This window comes from Cygnus olor, chromosome 1 (assembly GCF_009769625.2).
Source record: "Cygnus olor isolate bCygOlo1 chromosome 1, bCygOlo1.pri.v2, whole genome shotgun sequence".
Classification (NCBI taxonomy): Eukaryota; Metazoa; Chordata; class Aves; order Anseriformes; family Anatidae; genus Cygnus; species Cygnus olor.
This window is the reverse complement of record NC_049169.1, coordinates 205,504,917-205,523,914: the sequence shown is the minus strand read 5'-3', so window position 1 is coordinate 205,523,914 and position 18,998 is coordinate 205,504,917. Positions and strand designations below refer to the sequence as shown.

Below are 18,998 nucleotides of genomic sequence, written 5' to 3'. Positions count from 1 at the left end.
CCTTACGCTTATCCTCCTGGGGATCGGTGGGAGAGGGTCAGTGGGCACCCTGGGGGCAAGAGTAGCTTCACGGAGAGGGTTTAGAGGTGGCTTTTAAAGGCATCCTTGAACTCTGCCCTCCTAATACTCATTCATCCAGAGAAATAGCATGAAAAACCAGGCTCAACAAGATGAACTTGCATCAGGCCAAGGAGATTTTCCTTCCTCGTGTTTACACAGCCCCGCGTCCATCTGAAAGGCATCACCACCACCCTCCTCATGTGCTTCCCAAGCTCTCAGATACGCTTAAAAAAATACCACTAAAAAAAAAAAAAGGCACAAAACCCACCAAAAACAATCAAAAAAAAACCCCAACAAAACACACCCCACAGCACCACACAGCAAGCAAGGCGCTGCGAGGCCACATGTTTTTGTGCTCACTCGAGCTCAGCCTCCTCCACAATCTCTCCTCGAGCCAAATGTTTCTGCGGAGCGCTGGAAAAACCAACTCCCCCAGCACAGCACGGCGGGGGCTGCGCCGGGGGGCCCTGCCCGGCACCGTCTGTGGGACACGGGCTGGGAACAAGTGCCTATTGTCCCTCGACGGGGCTGAAAGGCAGCTCAGTGGGGTAAAAATATAATCCAGAGAGGGTTCAGGCTTCCTCTGCGCTCCGCTTCCACCTTGCAAAGCTCCAGCTCCGGTCCTGCTGCCTGCAGCGGTGCCGAACCCCGATAAGTAGCTCTGAAACCACACCTCGAGAGAATTATTCTTACAATCCTCTCCCAAGTGGGCCCAGACTATTTTTATACCAGTGGCCCAACTGGGAGGGAGCGGAGAGCTGGGCGGCGTGTTGCGGGGTTGATAAAGAGCTGAGCGTGGTTTCCAGGGCAGGGCTTGGAGTAGTTAAAAGCAAGAGTTTGTCAACAATTGCCTTTTTTTTTTTTTCTTTTTTAGGACAAAATCACGGCCAGCCCCGCCGGGGCACGCCGGCAGGCGATGCCCATCTGGTTTCTTCACCGCCTCCCGTTCCCCACGTGGGATGAAGGCAGCGATTTCTCCCAGGCAACGTTTTCTGCGATCCTGGCGTGACATTTGTTGCACGTACGCCAATTAATGCCAATAAAGATGCTAGCAGTCTTTCCGAAAGGATACACAGAGCGACGAAAACAACAAACAGGGCTTAGGGAAGGATGAGGAGAATAAAGAGATGGCCAGGGAACGCAGCGGCGTGGTGCTAATGACCTGAGAGCAACCCGGAGGAACCACCAGCCCCTTTTCCACGACCCGGTTAAGCCTACAAATATTGAACACCTTGCTCAGAAATGTCGCGGCGTGGGGGCCCGTGGAGAGTCCAACAAAAAAAATAGTGAAAAAAAGCAGCGGCAGGCCTTCCCCCACGTTAAAACTAAACCCACGGAGGCTGAACTCAGCGGATCTCAGCAAGTTGGACGAATCCATCCAAGTCTGGTGCTTTATCCTCTGCACCCTTCAATCCTACACAGGGACAAGTCATGCAGTTAAGGACGGGCTCGTCCTCCTGACCCTTCTCTGAGGCATCTGCACTTGCAATCAATCCTTTTTACGGCCGTCTCCTTTTATTTCTACGGCCTCTGCCATTAAACGTGACTGCTTAATGCAACGGGAGGATGAGTTTACCTTGATGTCGTGTGATGCTGGGTACCAGCAAACCTCACCCTGCAAGGGAGGAGCTGTTTGGGAGCATCCCTGGAGAGATGCTGCCCAAAACACGTCCCGTGCAACCTCCAGGAGGAGGCACGGTCTCCACTTCTCCCAGTTTTCCTGGGGAGAGCTTCCAGAGGCTTACCAGTTCCTAAAGGTGGCTGCAGGAAAGCTGGGGAGGGACTCTTTGTCAGGGCTGGGGGGACAGGACGAGGGGCACCGGCTGGAGCCTGGCAGGGGGGAGGCTTAGGAGAGGCGTTGGGAAGAAATTCTTCCCTCTGGGGTCATTTTGCCATTGAAAAAAAAAATAATACTGCTCTGACATTGATACTCCTCTGCTGATGACATTCTCCTGGCGCTGGAGGGAAGCGCGGTGATTTCGACGCAAAAACGGAGCGAGGTGAAGGCTGCTCTCCGGGACAGATGATGCATAAACCAGACGCCGCACAGAAACCCAGCCCTGCTGCTCGGCTGGACGCGATGGAAGCCGCGGGGTCTCAGGAAGGAGCTCTGCCTTCCTGGGGAGGCCAATGGTTAAATAATCAGGATGCAGGCACAGCAGTTCTGAGCTTACCATGACTTTCTGAATTTTTTTGGGGTAGTTTTGGCAGTATGAACTTGCCCCTCTGCTGTACAGCAGCACCTTTACTTGATGGAAGGATCCTCAACTAAAGCAAATAAACGTCGTTGAAGACTTCTAGCGGGATTTGTGTCAGCCAGGAGCTGAACCCACATCTCCGAAAGGCACTGTTTGATTTATTTCTTCGAGGAGTGAGAACAGGGGAGGTTTCAGGGAAGGACACTCCGGGCAGAGCCAAACCCCGATCCCACATCCAGCCACCTCCAGCAAACCCTCGCTTGCATGCAGCAGGCAACACACTCACTCTGCTAAGAAAAGTAGAAAGGCTGAGTACGCCAAAAACACCACTTCCAAACTCAAACCCCGAGTCCATTCTTGTTGGTGCTCCTTAAGCGAGTTGGAAAAAAAAAAGAGAACTCCAAAGCTCCCTTGCTTCAGCACCCTAGGACGTGGCCTTTTATTGCAAAACGGTAGAAATGCACAGGAAAAATAATAATCAACCTTTTTTGTTTAAGAAAAAGCCCCCAAGCCACTCAGGGGATGCGCTGCTGTTGGGATGGGGACGGGTGTGGGTGGCACCTCCTGGCACGGAGGGGCCGTTTGTGTTGGCAGCCGAGCCAGAAAGCCTCCACACAACCTAGGGGAAAAAAAAAAAAAAAAAAAAGGACAGAAAGAAAGAAAAAACTACCCAGCAAATAAACAAAAGCATTCCTAATAAACTGGAAATGTCATAGTGCATCAGGGATCACAAGATCGAGCGCGGAAAGGTCCAAGTGGCAAGAACACGCTGTTAAAAACAGATGGGAAAAACAAGATGGGAAAGGTTGAGAGCGTGTTTCTGAACCTCTGTTCCCGACACGCGTTTTAGAGATGGGGCTGGTGTGGCTGGGGAGGTGGTGGGTGAAATACCAGCCGTCTGCATCGTCGCCAGTAATCCCCGTGGAAGCCTGAAAGCTGGGGGACGGAGGAAAAAGCTTCACACTTCAATCCCTAATCAACCCGTTTGGAAATGTAGATTTTTCCAGCTTGCCGAGCCCAGGCTGGCCGCATGTCGAGTCAGGTTAATAACGCAGCTTTTTATATCTTGGGCTTGTTTTTTTGTGGATTCCTGCTTGGAACAGGGCTTGCTCCTCGCTGCACAGCTGTGCTTCGAGGCAGGGATTCAGGCTGGGTTCCTGGGAGACTCTGCAGCACGGGGATGGATGGCCAGGGACTTGTAGAAGAAGTTCTCTCCGTGCTGTCAAACCAGGTCCTCAGCAAGCAAACGCAACAAGTTCCACGCTGGGAAAAGCAGATTTCTGCTGACAATCCTTAAATGTTAAGGACCGAAAGAACAGGAGAAAGGAAGACCGAAGTAAAATGGGAAGAGGTGGGGAGGTAAAACTCCTGATGACAAGCTTGTAGGATCTACCAGATGGGATCAGCTATTCCTCGACCCTGTCAGACACCTCCCAACCTAAAGAAATGACATAAATTTGTTTTTTTAATGCAACGCCTGCCCCCACCTCCGAGGGTATGAAGATGGAGCTGAAGCGAGCACAGCTCTGGGTGCTGGGAGCCCTGCTTGGGGTCCCCGCTTTCCAGGAGCTCCGAGACGTTCAAGCCAAGCATTATTACTTACAGGAAGAGGGGCAAGCCTGGAAGATCTCAAAAACTTCTGAGCTCAACAACCTGGAAGACCTCAAAAATATTTGTAAATATTGGGGCTTGGCTCAGGTGCCTTTCTACGTGGGAGGGGTGGCGAGGGAATGCTTCCCAAAGCTCAGACCCAACGTTGTTTTTTTTTCTGAAATTTGACAAATCCAACTGATTTCCTCTGTTCCTTTGCATTCCTTTGTGCTCTAGGCTCCAAGAGATGCCTGAAGATCCGAGCACACAGGCTGTCAGCACGGCATTTCCAGCCCGGCAGGAAGTAGGAGCTATCTCCAGGGAGAGCCTATTTTGGAGAGCCGGCCAGTTCCAAGCTGAGCCTTCAAACTTCTCGTCGTTATTATTCCGACGAAGAACGGGAGGGCCGAGGCATTCCCACAGAAGGCCGCATCGCTTCTCACACCGACGGCTTCTCGGTGCTGGCGGGGAGGTGTTTTCAGGGGCGCGGGACGGGGTTGGAAACCCGTGGGTGAGGTCCTGAGCAGAGACGTGGGCACTTTGGCCCTTGGGTACGCTTGTCTTCAAATTTCAGAAAGCAGCTCTTAATTCTGCACGACTTACACTGCACGAGGCCAAGGTGGATGGAGAAGACTATTGTCCTTTCCACCCCCAAAATATCAAAAAAACCCACATGAATATGACAAAGAATTGTGCTCAGCACGCCCGTAGTATTAGCACGGCAGTAGGACATCCCAGAGCCACGCTGCTGAAAAATTGTATTTCACGACATTAATTGCACCATCCCTTTTTTTTCCCTTTTTACAACTCCTATTTTACAACTTAAAAAACATTTAATAGCCATCCTTCAGCTCGTTCCTTAAGATTAATACGTCAAAACAGAAACACCGGGGAGTATGCAATGAAGAAAATAATCCTAAAACCCCCTTTGGCTGAATTTAATATCTATTAGAAGCCTTAGTCACGATGGAAATGTATTTATAACCACAAACCTCCAGTAAATTATCTTAACAGCCTCTAGCTGTTGCTCTGATGGCCAAAACAGCGCAGTAAATTACCAGCTCACCAGACAAAATTACACGCGTGGCTATTACACCGCGTTTCAGCCCCAGCCACTCCAAATCAGGGCGAGACGTCCTCTCGCTACCCAACCGAGATCACCTCCCGGCACAGATGGGTGCACCAAGACGGGAGAAAACGCCCTGATTTGTGCCACAAACCTTCTGCCAAGCCCCAGAGGGAGAGCAAGGGCTCGGCTTTCCCCCTCCTCTCCCACGTCTGATGGACTTTCCGCTCGTCTGGCAGCGGGGCTGAGTTGTTCAGCAGGCTGAGTTCCCTCCTCGCCTCGTCCCGGTGACTTCCAGGCAAGAAAAACCTAAGAAATACCTCGAGTAGAAAACCCAAGGAGGAGATGGGATCAGAGGATGGTGGTGGATGCTGGTGGCTGGCTGGCAAGGACAAATATTTGTGAGAGAGCTGAAATTGCAAGGGCTGAAACGTCGGGGAAAGGAAATAAACCCACGCCTAGCCCACGCTGATGGCCTTTGGGTACGAAAGGATGATTAGTCAAGCCTCTCACCTGCTTTGAAGGACAGAAATCCAGCAGAAGGTTTTCACCAGGCCCTTCCATGCTGGAAAGGGAGGTCAAAACCTAAATCAGTCCTGCTGCTTTAGCAGTCCTGCACGCAGCAGAGGAGCTGTGACCCCAAACAGCTCGGCCCCGAACATGTCGTGCTGGCTTCTCACCTCCCATCACAGCCCCAGCTACGGCTGGTTAGTGGGAGGCTTCAGGTACAGAGAAATGCAAAGAATGGGCTTTAAAAGTTCTTTTTTATTGCAATTACAGATGCAAATCGTGAAGCTTCTCATCCCCAAGTGGCGCTGCGCCGATTTACTGCTAAAACGAGCAAATTGCTTGATTTCGAGGCGAAGCCTCAGCCGACACGTTTTGCGAGTGTTTAAGACAAGGGCCCGATGCTTTCAGGCCCTCCCTTGGGTTTGGTTTTGAGGAGGGGGGGATAATTCAGGAGCTCACGAGGCAGATCTGGGAGCCACTCGGTGCTGGATCCAGTCCTGGATCGACGCGAGGTGGGATCTCTCCAAAACACCGGTGGAGGTAGCTCCACCGCCAGCAGAGGCCCGGCCTCGACTGGTTGAAAGCTCAGCACGCCAAATTCGCTCCTTTTCAGTGTTTTTTTTTTCACAACATCAGCTTCTGCCGTGGCAGATACTCGCATCGCTCACGTCTCACCCTCCTTTAAAAGGTGTAAATTCAGGCTGGGAAGGAGGAGGTGTTTCTCCCCCACCACACACGCGCAGCGGAGGCACAACTTGCTGAAGGATGCAGAGACAAAAAGGTCTCGCAAGCCCGGACGCCTGCGACCGGCTCCCTTTCTACAGGCGGTGCCACGGGAGCAGAAATGCCCCGCTCTCCTCCCCTGGGCACAAAGGGGCTCTGAAGTGGATCCAGGATCGCGTCTCCCAGCCAGGACACACCATCGGGGACCGCACGCCTCGTGTCCAGCCCTGGGACCGGAGCCTGACGTGTTCTGGTGATGTGCCAAGTGCGTTGGGTCCAGGGGAGAAACCCACGGGGTGCTCCCGTAGGAAACCCCCCAAGCAGCCCAGCCGAAATGCTGGGACCCCTTGGCAGCCCCGCGCACTCTTATCGGGGCGCCCCCTCGTTGGGTTCCCTCGGAAGGTGGCCGTCCCTCGCCGTTTCGGAGCCCGGTCCCGTGCAGCTTTCCCAGGCTCCTCATCGCTCTCGTCGCCCTTCTCCGAAGGCTCCGGTGTCAGGGGTCCACCCACGCACATTTCTGCGGGATCAAGTCCCGATTGCTGGCAGGAACGTTCCCCGCGCCGGCCTGCCTCGCTCTGCGCACGGGCTCAAACCTCAGCTCCCATTTTCCGGGCTCAAACCTCACCCCGTAATTTCCAGCCTCCTCCCGGGACCACCCCGCATCACTTGACAGCACCTCCGCCTGCTTGGTGCAGCCGTAAGACCCCAAGCCACGCGCTCCTGGTGCTCCCCACATCCCTTCTACTTGTTTTTTCTTCATTTTCTTTATTTTCTCTCTCTCCCCCCCCGGCCCCCGGCAGCCAGCAGCAATCACAGACCGCTCCCTGTCTGCCGCTGCGGATGATATATGGCCGGGCTGGAGGTAGGGATGGGCTCGGCTGCCAGCTCCGCTCCCCTCTCTCCTGCCACCCCAGCCCCGCGCCCTGACCCCAAAACAATGAGCCCTTCTATTCCCCCCTCGCCCCGTGGAAACTCCGCTCCGCCGTTTACGGGGGCAGGAAAGGGAGAACACAAGCCTCAAGCCCTCGATTCTTCTTCCGTCAAAGCAAATGCCTTTTTTTATTTTTTTTTATTTTTTTATTTTTATTCCCGGGAGCTTCCTATCTGGAGGGGGTTATTTGGGAGCGACACAGAGAGCTGCACAAGACCCGGAATCAAAGGAGCTGTGTGCGGGGTGGATGGCATGAAGCTGCGCGGCTATTTTTTGCCATCAGTAAGCTGGAACGGGTGTTTGTTAGGTCTGCCCCTTCCCGCGCTGGATGGCTCGCAAGCCCACAAGCCGCACGGAAGGAGATTTGGGTGTGAGGTGCCCTATATAGGGCCGTTGGGCCAGGCTTGGCAAGGGAGAGGCAACCATGGAGCACCGAAGCCCTGAGCTACGCGAGGTACTAGGTCTTAGAATCATAGATTCATGGAATATCCCGAGTTGGAAGGGACACATGAGGATCACGGGATCGTCGAGTCCACCTTCCCTTCTCCACGGGGCGATCTGCAAGCCAAGAGCAGCTGGGGAGCAGGCAAGACCCAGGAATCTCCCCTACAAACCCAACCAAGCAGAACACAACCAAAAGACACTTAAATAACGCACGCACAGGGTACAAGAGAGACGGATGGACCCAAATCGCAGGCAAAAGTAACAGAGGTATAGCAGCAGGCAGCGCTGGACCTACAACACCCGAGGGATACAGCTCTCGAGGGATGAAGAGTCAGAAAACGTCGTCGTGCCACGGGGGAAGAGGAGGGAAAGGCAGCTTTACCAGGCTGTTTTGGGAAGGAGACAATCCCCGCTCGGGTATTACCTCCAGTGGCAGAGGAGTTTATTTAGCAAGTCAACCGACGTCCCGTGGCAGCGGTACCAAATCCCGCGGGGACGCTCAGAAAGTCAGGGAGGAACCCGAACGGGCGAGGCAGCAGCTGGGAGCATCAGCAGAGCGTAATCAGCGAGGATCTGCGAGATTCAGAGAGCACAAATCTTCGCCTCAAATGTTATTTCCATCTCGCCATATGGACGCGGGAGCTGGAACGCCACCAAGGAGATGTCTAAATGCCTTCCAAAGCAAACGCCTTTGGAAAATACCAGGTTTAAGTGGAATAAGCTGCACAACGAGCGCTGAGATGCTGTCAGGACGGCATCCGAGAGTTACCCGGGAGACGCGGTGGAAATATTTCAGGTGCCCAAAAGGTGCTGGGAAGCAGCGGAAACAAAGCAAAACCAAAAGGCCAAGCGGAAGGGATTTGTGCGAATGGTTTACAGGAAAAACAGAGACCGAGCACGCAGGATTTGAACCTTCAGAGGCCAGAAGGAGAGACCAGAGCAGGCGGAGATGGAAAAGCTTTCCGAGCGATGGAAAGGAAGGAGAGATTCAACTGCTTAACGCAGAAACGTCTGAGTGCTGTTCTCAACCGGCCCTGATTCGAAGCCAGACCGGAGCTATAAATAAAAACCGTCCCAGTGCTGGCCCAGGAGCGAACCTCCCCTCCTGACCAGGCACCGGGGCTGGGCGAGAAGTTTCCCGTTTGGACGGGGACGTTCGTTTCGAGGTACGAGCGCAACGCAGCCTGATGCAACCGCTCCCAGCTCCTTCCGACCTCCTCCAGGGAAACAGTGAGAGCTCACAAGGAGGGAACTGAAGACGAGAGAGGACGAATCCAGAGACGAAATCCCCCCCCAGGTTGCTGGCACCAAATTATTCCGGATTCATTGGAGGAACAGGCCCCGCTGGCTGTCTCAGGCAGCTCGCAGCACTCAGATTGCCCCGCCGTCCTCTGAAGGCACAGCTCGCAGCCTGGAGCCGACTGCGAGCTTTTTTCAGACCCAGGCTGATTTTGGGGCGTTTGTTGTTTTATTTATCTCCTCGCCTTCTTGCAACGCGGCGCACGTTTGAGTCGCTGCCTGGCCAGACGTGACGGATGACGGAGGCACGACCGCACAAACCGGGCGGCGCAGGTCCGCAGGCTGACCTTGAGGAGTTCCTCCTCGGACGTTTAACGCCGAGCTTTTGGGTGCCAGCGTGGCTGCCTCGAGGCGTGCACATGGCCTGGGTGCTCCTCCAGCTCTCGGGCCTCTCCCTGCGATCCACACCTTTGCCTTTTTGGTTGCTAATTGGGAATAAGAGAAGGGACGCAGCACGCCGACTGCATCCTGCAGCCTCTCCCCTTCACTGCCAGCCTGCTGCTGTTTTCCCCCGGATGACCACAGAGGCGGCAGCGAGGCATCCGGGTGCTGGTCTGATTTATCCAAAGTCGGGCTGAAAAAGCCCTAAAGGAAGCCCCTTAGGTTTTTCCTTCTCTTCTTATTTAAGCAGCATTACAGGACGGGCAGCCATCGCTAGGCTGCAGAGAAAAACGTTGCAGATCTGCTCCCAGCTCATTCATCCACGCTGCCTGATGGCGACGAGTGCCACCATCGGCGCTGCTCGGGGACCCGCAGCAGAGGTCCAGGATGCTCCAGGAGCTTTTTTGGGGATGCTCGGCAGCTTCGGGAGCCTCCCTGGATCCAAACGACGTGCCCGGCCGTGCTCCCGATGGCTGCGGAGGCAGGGGCAGGCTTCCCGAGCGCAGCTCCGGGTGAGGAAATCACGGCAGCCCGTGTTTCCGCGAGGCCTCTCGGCCAAACGACACGTCTAGGTGTGCCGCAATTAAAATGCCATAAAATCACCCGGCCGAGGGACGGTGTGGGATAAGAAGGCTGCTGCTGCTCCTGGCCGTAACCTCTTTTTGCCCAAATCCCTGGCAGGATGGGGCTGTCCCACGGAGGTGGGATAAAAGGGGCAGGAGGGACCGTGTGGAACAGCAGAGACAGCAGCTCAGAAACCCGTTTCAGCTCTGCTGATGCTCGCCCTGCAGTCAATCAAAGTCTCTCATCCTCACCTCTCCCTCCTCCCCAGACAGGGACGCACAAAATCCGCAGAGGCAGCCCCTCGGCACTGCAACAGGGCAGCGGGATCTCAGGAAGCCCTGGCTCAGGCAGATGCCCTAAAGCCGAGCCCGGTTCCCAGCCGCGGGATGACCCCGAACACGAGCGCGGCCAAACCACCGCCTCGCTCCCTGCCTCGGTTTCCCCACCCGGACCGGACCCCTCGGGGCAGATGCGGCCTCGCTGAACGCCCAACGCCAAGCGCAGCGAGTCCAAACCCTGGTTTCCTCAGCTGCTGCTGTCATCCAAAGAAATAATGCTCGCTCTGCCTTTGAGTCACTACTATAAATTATGTGCTTCGGTCTGGTAAACACTATTACATCACCTCTCGCATCTGACACTCTCCAAAAGAAAAAGGAAACAACAAAAAATAACGCGACAGGGTTCCAGTAGGTTTCAGTATCGCTTCTGCTCCCTTCCAAGAAGAAACGAAGCCAGCTTCCTGCTGCACTTTCCTCAAGGGCTGTTTGTTTCTGAAGTCCCGACCCGTTTTCTGCCACCGTCGGTCTCGGACTTTGCCAGGAGCATCGGCTGGCTCGGAAGTCGTGACACGGTCACGACAGAGAGCTGGGGATTCAGTGGAGGTGCCTTAGCAGGGGCAAAGCAGGAGGCAAACACAGCGCTTCCGCTCCCTGCACGCCACCGGAGCGCCTCACCTCCGCCGGGTAATCCCACCGCTGGCATTTTCTCCAGCCAGCTCTTGAAAATCTCCAAAAACGGGTGCTGTGAGAAGCTGGTCCTCCGCACCAGGACCCTCAGAGCGGAGAATCCCCCCCCCCTAAATCCCCCCACCTGAATCTCCAGCGCTGCTTTGCGCTTGTTGCCCCTCGCTCTGCCGCACCGTGCCCCGGGCCGCCCCGCGAGGAGCTGCAAGCGCTCAGGATGCGTGCGCGGCCTCGAGAACCCCATCCGACCGCCCCCGGCAGGTGTCACCGTCCCTGCTCCCAGCACAGCCGCCCCGAGAGAAGGCTGCAGGGAAGAGGCTGTGGGTTTTGACCCATCGGCGGCGACGGAGCCGGGAAACGAGTCGGAGAGGGAGCGCGATCTTTGCGCGGCGGCGTTGCACAAGAGAGGTGGTGTCGCGGGAGCGCCGGCGGCCGCTGCCCTCGCGAGGGAAAAAAGGCAACCCTCGGACCTGCGAGCCCTTCTGCGGCACGGCGAGGCTCAGCCCTCCTCTGAATCACGGGGACGGGGCTAAAAGCCGCCCGCCGGTCCTTTTGAATCGGGGCCGGGGATGAGGCGGGAGGAGCAGGGCGCAGCAAGGCGGCTTGACAGCTGGAACAAGGCGCAAAGCCGCCCAGCTCGGGGCTGTCGAAACTTTCCGCAAAGAGCTGCTCCGTGCTGGGTCAGAGGGCTTCAAAACCTCTCCCCTCGCCGCTTTTCCTAACGCTTCTCTCCCTCGCTGCAGCTCCAGCCCAGCACTTGTCGGCCGCGGAGAGCGGTTTGCTCCCTGCCCCTTCGCAGCTACCTCTGGCATGGTCGGGGACTGCTCCTTCTCCTTTCAGCCCTCTCATCCCTAGACTCAACAACCTCATTTCCTTCCGTCTTTCCACGCTTTCTAGGTTTCTGCTCGGGTTTTGGTGCTTTTCTCTGCAACCGTTCCCTGTTCTCGGCAGAGGGGAGCATCCCGTGTTGGGATGCTGAACACACCAGCTGCCCGTACAGCTTCGTAGAGAGAAGAAAAGGAGGAGCTCACTTTGCTCAACAGCCATGTCTTGTATCACACCGCAGTTAAAGAACATCCTTCCTTCTCCTCCTGCTCTAAAACTGCATCCCGATTACCCCGTACCCCAAGCATTCGGGCAGCCCAGGACGTCCCCACACCACTGATCCCACTTCTGCCCCCATCCCACGTCCTCACCCAGCGAGGATGCCCTAGGGAGGGACATCGAGGACCCTTCAGGGGCCAGAAGAAGCCCTTCTCCAGGGAGCTACCCGAGGAAGAGGGCGGCAGGATCTCAGCAGACCAGCCCCCTTAACCTCTCCCGCTCACCCCGAAGGAGGGAGCAAACCTTCCGCCCTGCAGCAAGCGGCTCCTGCCTGATGTAACGACGACCGCGCGCAGCCAAACCTTCCCCCCAGTTAAACCAGCAGGGGGGAAGCACTAAGGGATTGTAAAACCAGTGCAAGACAAGAAGGGTTTGGTTTTGGCAGAATTGCAGCTGCACATCTTGGCCAGACAGAAAACACGGCGACTTGGGGATACGCAAACATGCAGGCGAAACGCGGTGATTTGATGACGGGAGGTTACGAGCCCCTCCATGAGCACAGAAGTTATTTTTTTACATTGTTTTTCTACCAGACAGCCCACCCTGAGCCCCACCGTACCGGGCACGAAGAGGACTCAGCCCTGGGGAACCGACAGACAGACAGACAGACAGACAGATGCAGTGGGAGAGCACCAGGAGATGGTGGGTGAGCACAGGGCGGCACAACCCGCGCTGGTCTCGGCTCATCGGTCCCACAAGCGAAGCCGAGGGGGTTGTTTAGGGACCTGATTTTTTAAAATTATTTTTTGCATGTGTGTTTTGAGGAGGAGCCAGGAGAACTAAAGGGCAGCTCTGGGCTTTGCGGCTGCGCACGAGGAGACCACGCATGGAAGTCAGGAGGGGAGAAGGTACAAAAGTGCCTGAAAAAAGCAAAAATAAAAATAGAGCTATCCAACGACGGAGCACGGCATCCTGAGCAGATGCAAGAGGGAAGTTGGTATTTTGGTATCTCCACTGCTTCTGACCTTCAAACATCTGGTTGGCTTTTCCTGCCAGCACTGGGGTAACATCTGTGGGGCTCATCCGAGCCAAACCGCCTGTGGTCCCAAGACCTTAGGTCCCAAGACTGGATTCATAGCAAGGCAGAAAAGAGGCAGGAATGATCTGAACCTGGAAGAGCTCATGGTTGGCCTGGGTGAACATCACTCAACGGGAGAGAAAGTCCTGAGCCCAGCATTGCCCGCGGCATCACACACACCACGGGCAGGCCGAACAGGCTCTGCAGTGGATGCGGGTGAGCAGCCCGTGTGGACGTGAGAAAGAAAAGCCAGCACCTTCCCCTCTTGCCAAAGATCTCCTTGAAAAGTAAAACCAAAACAAAGCCGGGCTTACAAAAGCACAGCGCTTCCAAGGGCAGTTTCAGCAACACACCCATGCGCGGACACGCACAGCTGAAATGCACTTGTCAAAAACATAAAAAAAAAATAAATCCATCATCTTCCCTGTGTCAATACAGCTGGAGCAGGAACTTCAAACCCAATTAGCAGCATCCTGCAGCTTGAGATTCCTCCTTTGAGGTCTCCAAGCAGAATATAAACCAAAGGCACAAGGCGAGAGGCAAAGCCTTCCTTTTGAAGCCGTACAAAAGCCGGCGTAACGCCGCGGCGGCCTTTTGTGGGTGGAAACCCAAGTGCGACCACGTGGTTTTGGGGCAGATCACAGAATCACAGAATCATCTAGGTTGGAAGAGACCTCCAAGATCACCGAGTCCAACCTCTGACCTAACGCTACCAAGTCCTCCACTAAACCATGTCACTAAGCTCTAAACCTAAACGTCTTTTAAAGACTTCCAGGGATGGTGACCCAACCACTTCCCTGGGCAGCCCATTCCAATGCCTAACAACCCTTTCGGTAAAGAAGTTCTTCCTAATATCCAACCTAAACCTCCCCGGTGCAACTTTAGCCCATTCCCCCTCGTCCTGTCACCGGGCACGTGGGAGATGAAGGCAGGTTGCACGGGACCAGCACCACCAGCCTCGGACTCCCACCACTACCAAGGGAACCATTCGACCACCGCGCGCCGCGGTTATCAATGACATTCATACTAATATATTAAAAAACAAGGGGATTGGGAGGGATACGGCCCAACCTACAAATCTGGTGCTGACGCAGGAAGGCTGGGCGAGCGGCGTGACTCGGGGGAAGTCCCACTGACCGCGAGGAGCAGAGATCCCCTCGAGGTCCATCTGCCGAGCTTCCTGCCCCGCGGGCGCTGCGTGGGACGGCCGGGAGCATCGCGGCCACGCTTCCTCCGGCCGAGGGGGGGTGGCTAAGGATGTTTTGAAAACATAGGTGGCTCGCGAGGCGCTTTGGGATGCAGCCGGATGAAAAGCAGTCTTATGCCCGTCGGTAATTAGCGCTCACCGGCGGCGTGTCACGCCCTGGCGGACAGCATTTTAGCAGATTTATTCGGCTCCTGCTGGAATGCCGGAGCACAAGGTGGATATTCAGCGGGCGATGTGAGCGCCCTTTCACGGGGCAGATGCCGGGGAGCTAATGATGTTTGATGAGTTAAGGCCACTGGTGACTCAGGATCGGCAATTAGCTGATTTCTGCGGGAGGAAGGTGCTTTGCTCCATTAAGCTAAAAGCATCCTCCACAGTTCAGCATGCACAAAGTCATCCTGTCCGCCGCCCCGCACAGCAGGGTTTGGATGTTTCCCCCCTACAAACGGACGGTTTTACCTTTGTCTCGGGATATTTTGGGGCCGGATTCCCTCCCAGCTCCACACCCTAGCCATCCCACAGCCTTGCGCTAACCCTCAAAGGGCACGCAGCTATAGGGCTGGAGGCACCCGATGGGGACGGCACCCCTGATGCCTATAGGGCCACCCCCATTTTGGATGGGGTGTTATCATAACCCCAAACCACAACCACCCCTCTGACCCTACCCCAGTCCATGAAACGGGACTAGGGATGCCCACGGATCCCAAAAAGCATCAGAAAGGATGATTAGGATGGAGCCCCCCCCCCCAAGGAAGGGGGAGCATCCAGCTGGACAGCCACCGGAGCAGGACCCCGGTGGGACGCGATGTGCCGAGTCATGGGGTGGCAGCTCTTTGGGGCCAGGCTCCCGGCGAGCCCGCGGGGAGGAGGAACGGCTTTCTCTCAGCCGGCGGTGGACGGCGCCGGGGCTGGCGTTTGGACCCTTCTCTTTTACAACTTCCTTCCAAGTGTTTGATCCCCGCCGCTCGGGACACCGAGGGGTGACGATGGGGCTACTTGGACGTTGCCCCATTAATAGGATCGGCGGGCGGGGAGGGGGGGAAGCGGCCGTTATGGGGTGCGGGGAGGGATCCCCAGGCGCTTTACCTTTCCCCCCGGGACCAAAGGCACCCCAAAACCTCCCTTTAGGGGTTTCAAAGGGGTTGCTGACACCGCTCGGTGCCCCCCACGGCGGGGCCGAGCCGAGCCCCCCAGCAGCAGGTGCACCCGGGCGGGGAGGGGGGGGGGGGGGTTTGTCCCAAAGGGCCTCCCCCATCCCAAAGGGGCTGTCCCAAAGGGGCCACCCCCATCCCAAAAGGGTCCCCCCGACCCCACGACACTCACGTATCGCCTCAACTTCTTCTCCGGCGGCGACTTGCGGAGCCAGCCGGCGCACACCACCTCGCCCCCGCTCATCGCCACGGAGCCGGCCGCTGCCTCCCGGCCCCGAGCAGGAGGAGGATGAGGACGAGGAGGAGGAGGAGGAGGGATGGAGATGAGGAGGGAGGGACTGGGGAAGGGGGGGCACACACACAACGAGCGCCTCCCCCCCCCCCTCCCCTTCTCTCTCTCTCTCTCTCTCTCTCCCTCCCTCAGCTTCCAGCCGCGGCTGCGGGCGGGGAAGCAGGAAACCGCCTCCCGGCCCGGCTCTCCCCGCCTCCCGGCCGGCTTTAACAAAAACCGCACCCCCCCCCGGAGGCAAGGGGGTGCCCAAAATCGCCCCGGCAGCGCCCCGACCCCACAGGGGTTGCCCCGACCCCACAGAGGTTGCCTCAGCCCGGCCCTCCCCTCACGGAGCCCGGGGTAGAAACTTTCAGGGCCCCGCGGCCCCCCCAGTTTTGCACTACCCCCCCCCCCCCCCAGTTTTGCCCCTCTGATTTTGCACTAAACCCCCTCTAGTTTGAAGGTTTGGAAGCAGAAAGCCCCCCCGGGGAGGTTTGAACAAGGGTTTTGCCAAGGTTTGGAAGCAGAAAGCCCCCCCAGGGGAGGCCCAGAGAGCGGCGCCCGGCTGCGCTCAGGGCCTGGTGGAGGAGATGAGGGTACCAGTGGGGTAGCAAAGAGAAAAAAAAAAGACCAAAAATCCCCCCCCCAAGCCAAAATCAAACCAAATAACCCAAAACAACATGAACATCAACAACATCAAAACAACATAAAACCAACATGAAAATCAACGACGTGCCTGGCTGCACTCAGGGCCTGCCTGGCAGGGGAGATGAGGGTGTCAAAGGGGTACGAAAGGGAAAAAAATGCCCCCCAAAAAACCCAAAACCAAACCAAAAACCCAAACCCCAAAACAACAAGAACATAATCAACAACAAAAATCCATCAAACCAACACGAAAATCAACAACAACAAAAAAACCATGAAGCCAAACCAAACCAAAAAACCACGGCAGCGGGTTGTAGCAAAATCCCCCCCGCCCTGAGGTAAAAAAAATAATAATAGTAATTGAGGGGAATCGATAAAAGCCTCATTTTTTATTTTTATTTTTTTCTTATTGATTTGTCAGTAATGGAGCAGCACCTGCTGGAAGGGGATCTGCCTGCCACTGGAAGACCCTCGTGGGGACCCGCCATGTTTGGAGCTGCCCCGTGCGGTGCCCCGCTGGGATCAGCTCTCGTCTTCCACATCGGGAAACGCTGCGGGTTCGGAGGAGTGCCCCAAGCCCTGGCCAAGGTACAATGTCCCTCTACAGCCCTGCGAGTAGGATCAGGCTCTAACCTTCCTTTTGCTCCATCCTTAAAAACAAAACCCTGGGTATGGCACCGGTAAAAGTTGTTTAGTCCCCGAGTCCCCTTCACACTGCACCTGTTTTGTGGTGGTGTTTTTTTTTTTTTTTAAGGAAATACAAACTGGGAATGGATTTCCCAGACCTGCCTCTCTATGACAGCTCTGCCCCAAACCTGCTTGGGCACATTCAGTCATCCCTCCCTGCCTCAATTTCCCTGCCTTTCTGTCAGCTTGTCCAACCTCCGTGGGCAGGGACGGTCTCTCCTGGCATGTTTGTGCTGTACCTGGTGCAATAACAGCTCCACGCTGGCTGGGTGCTCTGCCTATGACAAAAACCAATATATAAGGCTGCTCGAGCGGGGATCTTGCGTCACAAGCAGTAATTACAGCTTGCAGTGCCTCTGGGAGGGAGGTATGGCACCTTTGTGCAAGTGGGGACACAGCAGTTAGGCCATACGTTGTTTATCAGCTTTGCAAATATACAATGGAGGGGAATAACCCCTTGAGGAACGAGGATATAATTTGTGAGGAATGTATTTTTTTTTTTTCAAAAGCTTTTTTTTTTTTTTTTTTTTTTTTTGGCCAGGTTAAAAGAAAAAAGAGAAGCTTCAACCTTTTCATTGCCCTGATCCTGTTCCTGCAGGTGCCAGCTATGGTCAGATCAGCCCGCACACCCCGGCCATGCCTCACTCCATGTGCTGGAGCTGCACCAACGCACGCTGCGGGACAGCCCCCGTGTTACATCCATGGGGGAAACGGTGTCCTGGTGACCCTGTGCTCTGATCCCAGCTTGAGAGACCTTCCCAAAATCCAGCACTCCTCCAGGGAGGCCGGAGACCTGCCATGGGTTTACAGAGACCTGATCGAGAGCAGAAGATCGCGATTAATACGCAGGTATCATGCAAAGCCACTCTGCGCTGCATGTTAATGATTCATGGGCTAGGAATTTGCTCGTACTGACACAGATGCAAAGTGGTATCAATTTTAAAACCAGTTGCGGAGAACCCCGTCTGCATTTTTATGTTAACAACTTTCCCCACGCAGAGCCGAAACACTTCATTTGGGCCACGGCTGTTTAAAGCGATGCTCCGTAATTAGTATCGGGTGAATTGGAATGAGTTATTCTGCACGCTCCGTGACGGCCTTGGGGTTATTACCCTGCTCCCTGTCCTCTCCTTGCTCTCCACTCATCCCCTGTCCTGGAGCCCAGCTACTGACTTGGTTATATCACCAGATCATATTTGATCGGTGTCCAAAACACGAAGCATCCCCGGGAATTCTTTTTTTTACGCCTCTGCTGATGCCTATTCTAAAAGCCTGCCGCACGCACCTCAGCTCGCCGGCGCTTTTGGATGGGAAATGGGTTGTGATTTCTGCACCTGTAAGCACGCTGCCAGCTCAGACGTGAGGCAGAAGCTCTGTGCAGAAAATCGCTCGAAACAAAGGCGCTCTGCGTGAACGTGCACGCCTAACCCCGCCACGGCTGCGCTCAGAGTGGGGACAGCGAGTAAATCCTGGCATCAGGCGGCCAGATTACCCGTGACCCAATGCATGTCGTGCTACAGCGCCTTACAGTGCTGGTGCCACTGAAAGCGTTTGGCCAGGAATACAAATATCGCCCCCGACGCCTCCAGGAGTTAAAGACGATGCACGTCACGAACGCGGCTCTGATCTGGCAGCGCTCGCACGCTCCCAACAGTTTTACCAACTTCAAGCTGTTCCTCCAGCCGGCGGCGGGGGGAGGCTGAACTCGGGCTGGCCCCAGCTGACGGCCTAAATCTCCGGAGTCGGAGCTAACAGCCAGCAGCCTGGCGGAAAGCTGAGAAAACCACAGCCCTGTGTTGGAAAAAACGCGCCGAGGGAGTCAGACGAAGCGATGGAGAATCCGCCTCTGCCAGCAGGAGCGACCGGAGGGGGACAGCAGAATTAGGAGGCATAGCTAGGGAGGAATTAAGAGGTGGAGTGTAAGAAACCATGTTCCTCGCACAAGGATGGGGTTCCAAGAAAAATCCCGCATTTGGTGTGCTGGGATGCACGGAAAGGAGCTGCCCTTCCTCCTGCTGAAACCTCCGGGGGTTTTCAATCACAACCTTCACCGTGCTTCCTCGTTCCCGGCTGAAACCGAGATACGCGTGTGAAAAATCAGAACTTCTGGCAAACCGCAGTGCCCACCGCGTCTCCTGCCGGCTCCCGATGTATTTAAATGAGCTGTGCCATCTGCTGGCCGAAGGG

General features: G+C 55.6%; 1 protein-coding gene across 4 annotated transcripts in view; it reads right to left on the bottom strand.

Annotated features, from left to right (window-relative positions):
• Positions 1-18,998, bottom strand: part of GAB2 (GRB2 associated binding protein 2) — a 95,966-nt gene that overhangs the window by 69,784 nt on the left and 7,184 nt on the right. The window contains exon 1 of one of the 4 annotated variants that reach the window (XR_005816162.1): positions 15,381-15,607. The exons of 1 other annotated variant lie outside the window; for it this stretch is intronic. Coding sequence is in view for 2 of the 3 variants with exons in the window: in XM_040544447.1 (XP_040400381.1) it covers positions 15,381-15,452 (72 nt within the window). In the remaining variant the exon portion in view is untranslated. Of the gene's footprint in view, positions 1-15,380; positions 15,750-18,998 lie in introns of those variants that run through there. 2 more of the 4 variants (XM_040544447.1, XM_040544446.1) reach the window with 2 other exon arrangements.